General features: G+C 44.4%; 2 protein-coding genes across 3 annotated transcripts in view; both read right to left on the reverse strand.

Moving 5' to 3' along the window:
- pcid2 (PCI domain containing 2) overlaps positions 1-1,070 on the reverse strand; it is an 8,365-nt gene extending 7,295 nt beyond the window's left edge. The window contains exon 1 of the mRNA XM_061032251.1: positions 957-1,070. The gene's annotated coding sequence lies outside the window, so the exon portion shown is untranslated. The remainder of the gene's footprint in view (positions 1-956) is intronic.
- Positions 1,071-1,417: 347 nt separating this feature from the next.
- Positions 1,418-12,500, reverse strand: part of tbx19 (T-box transcription factor 19) — a 12,542-nt gene continuing 1,459 nt past the window's right edge. Inside the window, exons 2-9 of one of the 2 annotated variants that reach the window (XM_061032243.1) lie at positions 11,510-11,739; positions 8,996-9,272; positions 3,316-3,450; positions 3,151-3,212; positions 2,760-2,818; positions 2,504-2,662; positions 2,223-2,364; positions 1,418-2,125 (exon numbers count right to left, since the gene is read on the reverse strand). In XM_061032243.1, coding sequence (XP_060888226.1) covers positions 1,960-2,125; positions 2,223-2,364; positions 2,504-2,662; positions 2,760-2,818; positions 3,151-3,212; positions 3,316-3,450; positions 8,996-9,272; positions 11,510-11,739 — 1,230 coding nt within the window. In that variant the 3' untranslated portion in view covers positions 1,418-1,959. Of the gene's footprint in view, positions 2,126-2,222; positions 2,365-2,503; positions 2,663-2,759; positions 2,819-3,150; positions 3,213-3,315; positions 3,451-8,995; positions 9,273-11,509; positions 11,869-12,500 lie in introns of those variants that run through there. The other variant, XM_061032242.1, reaches the window with a different exon arrangement.

Here is a 12,500-nt window from a genome sequence, read left to right on the forward strand (position 1 = left end):
ATTGGACCTTTAACATTCAGACCTGGAATGTTTAATGCCAATCTGAAGTTTTTGTACTTTTGACTTCTATTGGTTATTAAAAAACAGATTATTTCGTTTTAAGAAGTTTTAAAGTATTCAACATGTTTAAGATTCATTAGAGACGGAGTTTAGTGAAAATGTTAAAACTTAAATAAAATCCTCGAGCTCTAACTGATATGAAGCATTAAATGAGAATCTTATTATAAAGTCATCTTCAGAGTCAGAAAATAATAATAATAAATAATAATTATAATAATAATAAATAATAATAATTATAATAAATAATTATTATTATTATTATAATAATAATAATAAAAAATAATAATAATAATAATAAATAATAATATTAATAATGATAATAAAATAATGATAATAATATTAATAATTATAATAATTATAAAATATTAATAATAATAAATAATAATAATAATTATTATTACAATAATAATAAAAATAATAATAATAATAATAATAAATAATAATATTAATAATGATAATAAAATAATGATAAAAATATTAATAATTATAATAATTATAAAAATATTAATAATAATAATACAAATATTAATAATAAATTATTATTATAATAATTATAATAATACAATAATAATAATAATAATTATTATTATTATTTATTTAGAGACAGAACATTTAAAAACAGAATAACCGACAGATATTTGGATTAAAATGATATAAAAACTCTGAACTATAACTTTATCTCTTAATATATTATTAATATCATTAAAAATCAAAACAGTTTTAACTTTTACTTCATTGCCTCAGCAGAGACCCTGTTAGCAGGACCCTGTTAGCAGAGACCCTGTTAGCATGCTAACTCGTTGTTACAACACTGCGCAGTATTTTCTCTTCTCGTCCTTAAAACGGAGACAAAACAGACACATGAATATAAAAGTATTTAAACAATATTAAAATACCTTAAAATAGAAAGAAAACAACCCGTCCAGTGTCAGAACATTAAGAGAGAAAACAGTTCAGTTTGTCTGTGATGCTAACCGCCACTCGTTACAACATCCGGGTTACGCTTCTTCTTCTTCGTTTTCCGTTTCACGGCGGTTCTTACTCAGCTTTCAGGCTTATTACCGCCACCTGCCGAAATGAACTGTACAGCAGCTAATTTGAATAAACGGGCCGAAAAACGAATAAATAAAAAAATAAAAAAGACTTTATAGATTATTTCTGAATAATTAAGAAGTTTTAAAATATATAGTCACATTTTATTAAACTAATCAGGTGATTCTGAACTTTAGTTATTACTGAATTGGGTTTGAAGAAACACATTTAATAAACTTTATTTATGCTATTTATTTGATCAACGACAAACAATAAATAAAAACTGTGAATTTATATTTTTTATTTGAAATAATGAAATGAGAAGTTTATTAATGATTTAATAATTTTATTTCATCTTAGAGTCAAACATGAAACACAAAGAGAACATGCACTGAAAAACAAAACAGATAAATTAACAATATCGAATTTACACAACACATCAAAGTCCACTTTGTTTTAATCTCTATTCATCATTCTTTCAGACGCATCGCTGCACATAACGGAGACTGCTGCATGTGAGAAACATTATTGATGATTCAGACAGGAAACGGTCTCTTCTTCTGTCTCCATCTCAAAGTAACGTCAAAGATCTCAGAGTGAGAGACGACGAGCAGACGGGGAACATTTATTTAAACTCTTTAATGTGACTGGATCAAATATGAGTCTCTGTGCTTTCATTTAATGGTACAGATCAATATTTACACGCCAAGAGGGAGGTTTGACCTTTGACCCCTCAGGACAGGATGGAAAGATGAAGGTTTGACCTTTGACCCCTCAGGACAAGATGGAAAGATGGAGGTTTCTACACCAAACGTCAGCACACACACATCATGCAAAGATCCTCGTCAGGATCCTTTCAGACGTGATTCAGAATGAGTGGGTGGGGCCAGCTGCCCATCCAGCTCCGCCCACTCTGCCATGATTGGGAGGTTGCAGGAGACCCTCGCTGTTGATTGGCCCGTGGAGAGCGGTGCAAGGGGAGTGGGAGGGGCTTAGCTCACCGCATCCAACCGTCCACAGACAGGGAAACTGACTGAACACACACACACACACACACACACACACACATTTGGGATTACACCTGCTTGTTGTGTTAAATTGCCCATATAAGGTGATGGGCGGGGCCTCACCTGGAGCTGTGAGGAGGAGGCTGTGAGGGAGCAGCGCTGCTGGTCAGAGGGAGGGAGGTGGAGACTGAGGAGGAGGAGGCGGGGCGAGGGGAGGAGCTACTCCATCCGTCTGATAACACCTGAACGCCTTCAGACAAACACACTGACGCCACAAACACGCCACAAACACGCCACAAACACGCCATTAAAACATATTTCATGTAAATGTTTGTTTGTCAGTGTGGTAATGTTAAATGGACACACACACACACACACACACACACACACACACACACGGTTACCTGTGGAGTGTGAGCGGTGTGGCAGGTAGGCGGCGGGGTAAGGTGTGTGTCGCCCGGGGTAACCGTGGTGCTTGTAACCGTGGTGATGATGTGACGTCAGAGGGAGGCCGCTGCCATAGGGAAAAGCTCCGCCCCCTCCGGCTGAGCAGAGCGACCAGCCTGACACACACACACACACACACACACACACACACACTGCAGTTCAGTTTGTCAGTCGTTAAAAAAAACAAAAGAGAATTTAAAACTTCAGACTCACACGGCTGAATCCCAGCACGACTCTCCAGCGTCTCTGACAAGCCCCGCCCACCTGGGTTCCTGAGGAGGACAAATGAAACGCTGTCAGAACACAACCTGTGTGTGTGTGTGTGTGTATGTCACTTCACACCTTAGCTCTGAGCAGCTCGTAATGACTCTCTAATCACTGCTGCTAACGCTAACTTCCTCTAGTATCCTGGTGAGAAATGCTAAAGGCTAAGTGTCTGATACCTGACTGATTACACACCTCACTGTCATTCATCTGGCAACACACACCACACACACACACACACACACACACACACACACACACACACACACACACACACACACACACACACACACACACACACACACACACACACACACACAGCTCAGTGTTGGTGTCATACCGCTCTTTGGCGTCCAGGAAAGCTTTAGCAAACGGGTTGTATTTGATCTTCAGAGCTGTGATCTGCACAAATTAAAACACAGAAGAATAAATACATTTAAGACCTGATAGAGACGTGAGGTGTGTGTGTGTGTGTGTGTGTGTGTGTGTGTGTGTGTGTGTGTACCTCCTCGTTCTGATAGGCCGTCACAGCGATGAACTGAGTCTCTTTGAAGGACACGTTAGAGACGAGTCGATGGCGAGAGCCGACGCACACGATGTGGAGCTGAGGCTCGTACTTATGGAGAGAGTTCAACATGATCTGAAACCAGAGACACACACACCTGGTCACACCTGTTTACAGCTGTTTACACCTGGTCATACCTGTTTACACCTGGTCACACCTGTTTACACCTGGTCACACCTGTTTACACCTGTTTACACCTGGTCACACCTGTTTACACCTGTTTACACCTGGTCACACCTGTTTACACCTGGTCACACCTGGTTACACCTGTTTACACCTGGTCATACCTGTTTACACCTGGTCATACCTGTTTACACCTGTTTACACCTGGTCATACCTGTTTACACCTGTTTACACCTGGTCATACCTGTTTACACCTGTTTACACCTGGTCATACCTGTTTACACCTGGTCATACCTGTTTACACCTGGTCATACCTGTTTACACCTGTTTACACCTGGTCATACCTGTTTACACCTGGTCATACCTGTTTACACCTGGTCATACCTGTTTACACCTGTTTACACCTGGTCATACCTGTTTACACCTGGTCACACCTGTTTACACCTGGTCATACCTGTTTACACCTGGTCACACCTGTTTACACCTGGTCATACCTGTTTACACCTGGTCATACCTGTTTACACCTGGTCACACCTGTTTACACCTGTTTACACCTGTTTACACCTGGTCACACCTGTTTACACCTGGTCACACCTGTTTACACCTGTTTACATCTGTTTACACCTGGTCATACCTGTTTACACCCGTTTACACCTGGTCACACCTGTTTACACCTGTTTACACCTGGTCACACCTGTTTACACCTGTTTACACCTGGTCACACCTGGTTACACCTGTTTACACCTGGTCATACCTGTTTACACCTGGTCATACCTGTTTACACCTGGTCATACCTGTTTACACCTGGTCATACCTGTTTACACCTGTTTGCACCTGGTCACACCTGTTTACACCTGTTTACACCTGGTCACACCTGTTTACATCTGTTTACACCTGGTCATACCTGTTTACACCTGTTTACACCTGGTCACACCTGTTTACACCTGGTCACACCTGTTTACACCTGTTTACACCTGGTCACACCTGTTTACACCTGTTTATACCTGTTTACACCTGGTCACACCAAGTCATACCTGGTCACACCTGGTCATATATACACACCTGTTAGTTAGTGTACACACACACACACACCTGTTAGTTAGTGTACACACACACCTGTTAGTTAGTGTACACACACACACCTGTTAGTTAGCGTACACACACACCTGTTAGTTAGTGTACACACACACCTGTTAGTTAGTGTACACACACACACCTGTTAGTTACTGTACACACACACCTGTTAGTTAGCGTACACACACACACCTGTTAGTTACTGTACACACACACCTGTTAGTTACTGTACACACACACCTGTTAGCTAGCGTACACACACACACCTGTTAGTTACTGTACACACACACACCTGTTAGTTAGTGTACACACACACACACCTGTTAGTTAGTGTACATACACCTGTTAGTTAGCGTACACACACACACACACACCTGTTAGTTAACGTACACACACACCTGTTAGTTAGTGTGTACACACACACACACACACACACACACACCTGTTAGTTAGCGTACACACACACACACACACACACACACACACACACACACCTGTTAGTTAGTGTACATACACCTGTTAGTTAGTGTACACACACACACCTGTTAGTTAGCGTACACACACACACCTGTTAGTTAGTGTACACACACACACACACACACACACACACACCTGTTAGTTAGCGTACACACACACCTGTTAGTTAGTGTACACACACACACCTGTTAGTTAATGTACACACACACACACACACACACACACACACACACCTGTTAGTTAACGTACACACACACACACACACACACACACCTGTTAGTTAACGTACACACACACACACACACACACACACACCTGTTAGTTAACGTACACACACACACCTGTTAGTTAACACACACACACACACACCTGTTAGTTAGCGTACACACACACCTGTTAGTTAGTGTACACACACACACCTGTTAGTTAATGTACACACACACACACACACACACACACACACACACCTGTTAGTTAACGTACACACACACACACACACACACACACACACACACACCTGTTAGTTAACGTACACACACACACACACACACACACACCTGTTAGTTAACGTACACACACACACCTGTTAGTTAATGTACACACACACACACACACACACACACACACACACCTGTTAGTTAGCGTACACACACACCTGTTAGTTAGTGTACACACACACACCTGTTAGTTAATGTACACACACACACACACACACACACACACACCTGTTAGTTAACGTACACACACACACACACACACACACACACCTGTTAGTTAACGTACACACACACACACACACACACACCTGTTAGTTAGTGTACACACACACACACCTGTTAGTTAGTGTACATACACCTGTTAGTTAGCGTACACACACACACACACACCTGTTAGTTAACGTACACACACACCTGTTAGTTAGCGTACACACACACACACACACACACACACACACACACACCTGTTAGTTAGTGTACATACACCTGTTAGTTAGTGTACACACACACACCTGTTAGTTAGCGTACACACACACACCTGTTAGTTAGTGTACACACACACACACACACACACACACACACCTGTTAGTTAGCGTACACACACACCTGTTAGTTAGTGTACACACACACACCTGTTAGTTAATGTACACACACACACACACACACACACACACACACCTGTTAGTTAACGTACACACACACACACACACACACACACCTGTTAGTTAACGTACACACACACACACACACACACACACACCTGTTAGTTAACGTACACACACACACCTGTTAGTTAACACACACACACACACACCTGTTAGTTAGCGTACACACACACCTGTTAGTTAGTGTACACACACACACCTGTTAGTTAATGTACACACACACACACACACACACACACACACACACCTGTTAGTTAACGTACACACACACACACACACACACACACACACACCTGTTAGTTAACGTACACACACACACACACACACACACCTGTTAGTTAACGTACACACACACACCTGTTAGTTAATGTACACACACACACACACACACACACACACACACCTGTTAGTTAGCGTACACACACACCTGTTAGTTAGTGTACACACACACACCTGTTAGTTAATGTACACACACACACACACACACACACACACACCTGTTAGTTAACGTACACACACACACACACACACACACACACCTGTTAGTTAACGTACACACACACACACACACACACACCTGTTAGTTAACGTACACACACACACCTGTTAGTTAACACACACACACACACACACACACACACACACACACACCTGTTAGTTAGCGTACACACACACCTGTTAGTTAGTGTACACACACACACCTGTTAGTTAATGTACACACACACACACACACACACACACACACACACACACACCTGTTAGTTAACGTACACACACACACACACACACACACACACACACACACACACACACACACACACCTGTTAGTTAACACACACACACACACACACACACACACACACACACACACACACACACAGACACACACATAGACACACAGACACACACACACAGACAGACACACACACACACACACACACCTGCACTCTGTAAAGCAGAGCTCAGGTGTGAAACTTTGAAAAGCTTGTTTTTGTAGTTTTGAATGAAGGGAAAACAAACAATGAGCTGCAGGTGTAGTTAGAGTCTGAGAGTTTGTGGAGTGGAGCCATCTTTGTCTTTTAGTCCAAACACTCTTTCATCCATCTGTTGCCCCCCCCCCCTCCTCCCCCTCACTAACGAGCTCCAATTAACCAATCACAGCTCTCCAAGCAGACACACAAAAACAAACTGTTTTCTATTCAGATGAGAGGCTGGCTGACCCCGCCACTCCGCCCGCCGCCTGCGTGTGTGTGTGTGTTTACCCTGGCAGTGCCCACATTAACTGGAGTGTGTGTGTGTGTGTGTGTGTGTGTGTGTTTGAATATAGTTTACCTCGCTCTCTCTTGTCCACCTGAAGCATGATGGGTAAATTAATTTCCCAGTAAAAAACATAATTACCATAATGTACAAATAAGCTGAGCAATTATTTCATTATGGCCGAGCTCTCTGTTCCAGCTCTGCATTACTGCGCGCGCGTGTGTGTGTGTGTGTTTGTGTGTGTGTGTGTGTGTGTGTGTGTGTGTGTTTGGACAGGGATAATGGGGTAAATATAAACAACATTATTGCCAATTTTGTAGTGTGTGTGTGTGTGTGTGTGTGTGTGTGTGAAGGCCTCTCTGAGTGGTGAACGGCTCTCGACAGGAAGTGCATTAAACTGCCGCCGGCCAATTAAGAGCTGTTTATCCTGTTCCCGTGGTTACGAGGGGGCGAGCAGGTGAAGTGAGTGAGGAGAGGGACTGAAGTGGCTAATTACAGGCGGTAGTCTCTCGCCCACTCCAATACAATAGGAGAGAGAGAGAGAGAGAGAGAGAGGGGAGATGAAAAGAAGGAGATGTTCTTGATATGGAGAAGAGGATAATGGACTGAAGAAGAAGAAGAAGAAGAAGAAGTTACTCTGAACAAGTGATGAAGATGAAGATGAAGAAGAGGAGCGGAAAGAGTCAAAAGGTAAAACAGAAAACAAATTAAAGGAAAGAGAAAAAGATGAAGAAATACAAAGTCAACAAAGAGGAGGAAGAGGAGGAGGAGGAGGAGGAAGAGGAGGAGGAAGAGGAAGAGGAGGAGGAGGAGGAGGGAGGAGGAAGAGGAAGAGGAGGAGGAAGAGGAGGAGGAAGGGGATGAGGAGGAGGAAGAGGAAGAGGAGGAGTAAGAGGAAGAGGAAGAGGAGGAGGAAGAGGAGGAGGAAGAGGATGAGGAAGAGGAGGAGGAAGGGGATGAGGAGGAGGAAGAGGAAGAGGAGGAGGAAGAGGAAGAGGAGGAGGGAGGAGGAGGAAGAGGAGGAGGAAGAGGAAGAGGAGGAGGGAGGAGGAGGAAGAGGAAGACGAAGAGGAGGAGGGAGGAGGAGGAAGAGGAAGAGGAGGAGGAAGAGGAGGAGGAAGAGGAGGAGGGAGGAGGAGGAAGAGGAGGAGGAAGAGGATGAAGAGGAAGAGGAGGAACATTAATAAAGAAACACGATCACCTGACACACGATGACATCATCAATAATTACTGATCATCAATCTGTAACCATCCTCAGAACGCCGTTTTCAAGCCGCAATATTCACAGCACCTTCAATCTGAAGGTCGTGGAGGCGAAGTGACCCCCCCCTGTGTGTGTGTGTGTGTGTGTGTGTGTGTGTGTGTGTGTGTGTGTGTGTGTGTGTGTGTGTGTGTGTGTGTGTGTGTGTGTGTGTGTGTGTGTGGAGCTCCTGCTATGACATGCTCCCGTAACACTGAAACACAATGTGACCACACAGACTGGGACGCCAATATGACGCCATGACACTTTTGAAAAAGTAATCTCACCTGTCCTCCTCCGTTCACCTTGTTGGTGAGTTTGACCTTGTTGAAGGTCACGGCCGCCTTCATCCAGTGAGCTCCGAAGTTTGGCGAGTCCGGGTGGATGTAGATGCCGCCGTGGCCCCGCCCCTCGCCCCGCCCCTCTGCTCGACCGGCCGCCACCCACTCCCCGTTCACGAACTTCCAACGACAGCCGTCGGCCGGCACGAAGTCCAAGAGGAAGGAGTACATGGAGCTGGGATCGAGACCGGAGACGCTGACCTTCAGGACCGGGAACATCCGACTGTAACACACACACACACACACACACACACACACACACACACACACACACACACACACACACACACACACACACACACACAGGTGTATTATTTGAATATTTCCTGTATTTACAAAGTCGTCTTTTCTCTTCAAAGTAAAATATGACACTTTATACTGCAGTACCCATTTTAAACACTAGGGGTCAGAGCTACATACTGCTCCTTTAATGTCGGGGATAATTTCATTTATTGTGAATGTTGCTCATTAACAGGAAACAGCAGAGATTTTTGAAGGGTTTCTCTCTCATTGATGGAGCTCTAACATTCTTTAATGTTTAATAAGTTTTCATATTTTACAGTTTCTTCACATTTTAAAGCTTTTCATTAAAGTACCACCTGCTGGGCGAGTATAAAAGAACCAGAAAAGAACATGAACCACTGTCAGTTAAAGAAAAATTTAAAAAATAACTGAAGTTTTTCATGTTTCAATCAGCGAGTGAGCACACACACACACACACACACACACACACACACACACACACACACACACACACACACACACACACACACACACACACACACTCTCCATCAGCAGCTGAAGAGGCGTTCTGCAGGTGTGAATGGAGTGTTTCTCTCTGCAGGTCAACACAGCGAACACACACACAGAGACACACACACACACACTAATGAATAACCTGGTTAACAGGAGCAGTGATCCACAGTCGGCTCCAAACAGACGAGTGACTCTGGAGTCAAAAATATTCAGATAACAAAGTAAAAAATGACTCGAATGTAAAATAAAGTGAATTAATTAAACATTTCTATGATAATTCACATTTTAATATTCTTCAGATTTAAAGACTTGTTTCAAAACCATGAAAACTGACAAGTCACAAACTCAATCTTATATATTTACTTTTCTTTTTTCAGGTAGGACTCACATGAAGGATTTAAAGGTAGGACTCACAGGTAGGAAGCAGCGGTCGGACGCAAAGGTACGACAAGTTGAAAGGACTCACAGCTAGACACACACTTAGGACTCACAGGTAGGATTCACAGGTAGGACTTACAGGTAGGACTCTCAGAGAGACTCACAGGTAGGACTCCCAGGTAGGACACACAGGTAGGATTCACAGGTAGGACTTACAGGTAGGACACTCAGGGAGACTCACAGGTATGACTCAGGTAGGACTCACAGGCAGACTCACAGGTAGAACTCACAGGTAGGACTCACAGGTAGGACTCACAGGTGGGACTCTCAGGGAGCCTCACAGGTAGGACTCACAGGCAGACTAACAGGTAGGACTCACAGGTGGGACTCACAGGTAGGACTCACAGGTAGGACTCACAGGTGGGACTCACAGGTAGGACTCACAGGTAGGACTCACAGGTGGGACTCACAGGCAGACTCACAGGTAGGACTCACAGGTAGGACTCACAGGGAGACTCACAGGTAGGACTCTCAGGGAGACTCACAGGTAGGACTCACAGGTGGGACTCGCAGGTAGGACTCACAGGTAGGACTCACAGGGAGACTCACAGGGAGACTCACAGGTAGGACTCACAGGCAGACTCACAGGTAGGACTCACAGGTGGGACTCACAGGTAGGACTCACAGGTAGGACACACAGGGAGACACACAGGTAGGACTCACAGATAGGACTCACAGGTAGGACTCACAGGGAGACTCACAGGTAGGACTCACAGGGAGACTCAAAGGGAGACTCACAGGTAGACTCACAGGTAGGACTCACAGGCAGACTCACAGGTAGGACTCACAGGTAGGACTCACAGGTAGGACTCACAGGGAGACTCACAGGTAGGACTCACAGGTGGGACTCACAGGTAGGACTCACAGGTAGGACTCACAGGCAGACTCACAGGTAGGACTCACAGGTGGGACTCACAGGTAGGACTCACAGGCAGACTCACAGGTAGGACTCACAGGTAGGACTCTCAGGGAGACTCATAGGTAGGACTCACAGGTAGGACTCACAGGGAGACTCACAGGTAGGACTCACAGGCAGACTCACAGGTAGGACTCACAGGTAGGACTCACAGGCAGACTCACAGGTAGGACTCACAGGTAGGACTCACAGGCAGACTCACAGGTAGGACTCACAGGCAGACTCACATTAGGACTTACAGGTAGGACTCACAGGCAGACTCACATTAGGACTTACAGGTAGGACAAACAAACAAGGGAAACACTTGTTTTGGACAGCCATGGCCCTGTAAAGTCGGTTGTCACGGTTACCGTCCATTCTTGGTGACGATCATCTCGTTGGTGATGTGCTCAAACTTCCTCCACAGCTCGGCGTCCTCCAGCGTCACTCTCAGCTCCCGCTCCGTCGGATCGCCCTTCTCCCGGCCGGCCTGCAGCTCGCTCTCAACGGCGCTGAGGAGGCGGGACATGCAGCGCTCAGCCGAGCCAGGGTCGGCGCCAGAGATCAAGCCCGTGTCCTCCTGAACCCCCTCCACCTTCATCTGACACACACACACACACACAGGTTTCATCTCTACGTGTGGTTAAGGGAATAACCAGGTGAAGCTAGGATCTTAAGGAGGTGAAGGTATGATCTTAACCAGGTAAAGGTAGGATGTTAACGAGGTGAAGGTAGGATATTAACCAGGTGAAGGTAGGATCTTCACGAGGTGAAGGTAGGATGTTAACCAGGTGAAGGTAGGATCTTCACGAGGTGAAGGTATGATCTTAACCAGGTGAAGGTAGGATGTTAACGAAGTGAAGGTAGGATATTAACCAGGTGAAGGTAGGATCTTAACCAGGTGAAAGTAGGATCTTAACCAGGTGAAGGTAGGATCTTAACCAGGTGAAAGTAGGATCTTAACCAGGTGAAAGTAGGATCTTAATGAGGTGAAGGTAGGATCTTAACCAGGTGAAGGTAGGATCTTAATGAGGTGAAAGTAGGATCTTAACCACGTGAAAGTAGGATCTTAACGAGGTGAAGGTAGGATCTTAATGAGGTGAAGGTAGGATCTTAATGAGGTGAAAGTAGGATCTTAACCAGGTGAAGGTAGGATCTTAACCAGGTGAAGGTAGGATCTTAATGAGGTGAAGGTAGGATCTTAATGAGGTGAAAGTAGGATCTTAACCAGGTGAAGGTAGGATCTTAACCAGGTGAAGGTAGGATCTTAACGAGGTGAAGGTAGGATCTTAACCAGGTGAAGGTAGGATCTTAACCAGGTGAAGGTAGGATCTTAATGAGGTGAAGGTAGGATCTTAACCA

This window comes from Labrus mixtus, chromosome 24 (assembly GCF_963584025.1).
Source record: "Labrus mixtus chromosome 24, fLabMix1.1, whole genome shotgun sequence".
Lineage (NCBI taxonomy): Eukaryota > Metazoa > Chordata > Actinopteri > Labriformes > Labridae > Labrus > Labrus mixtus.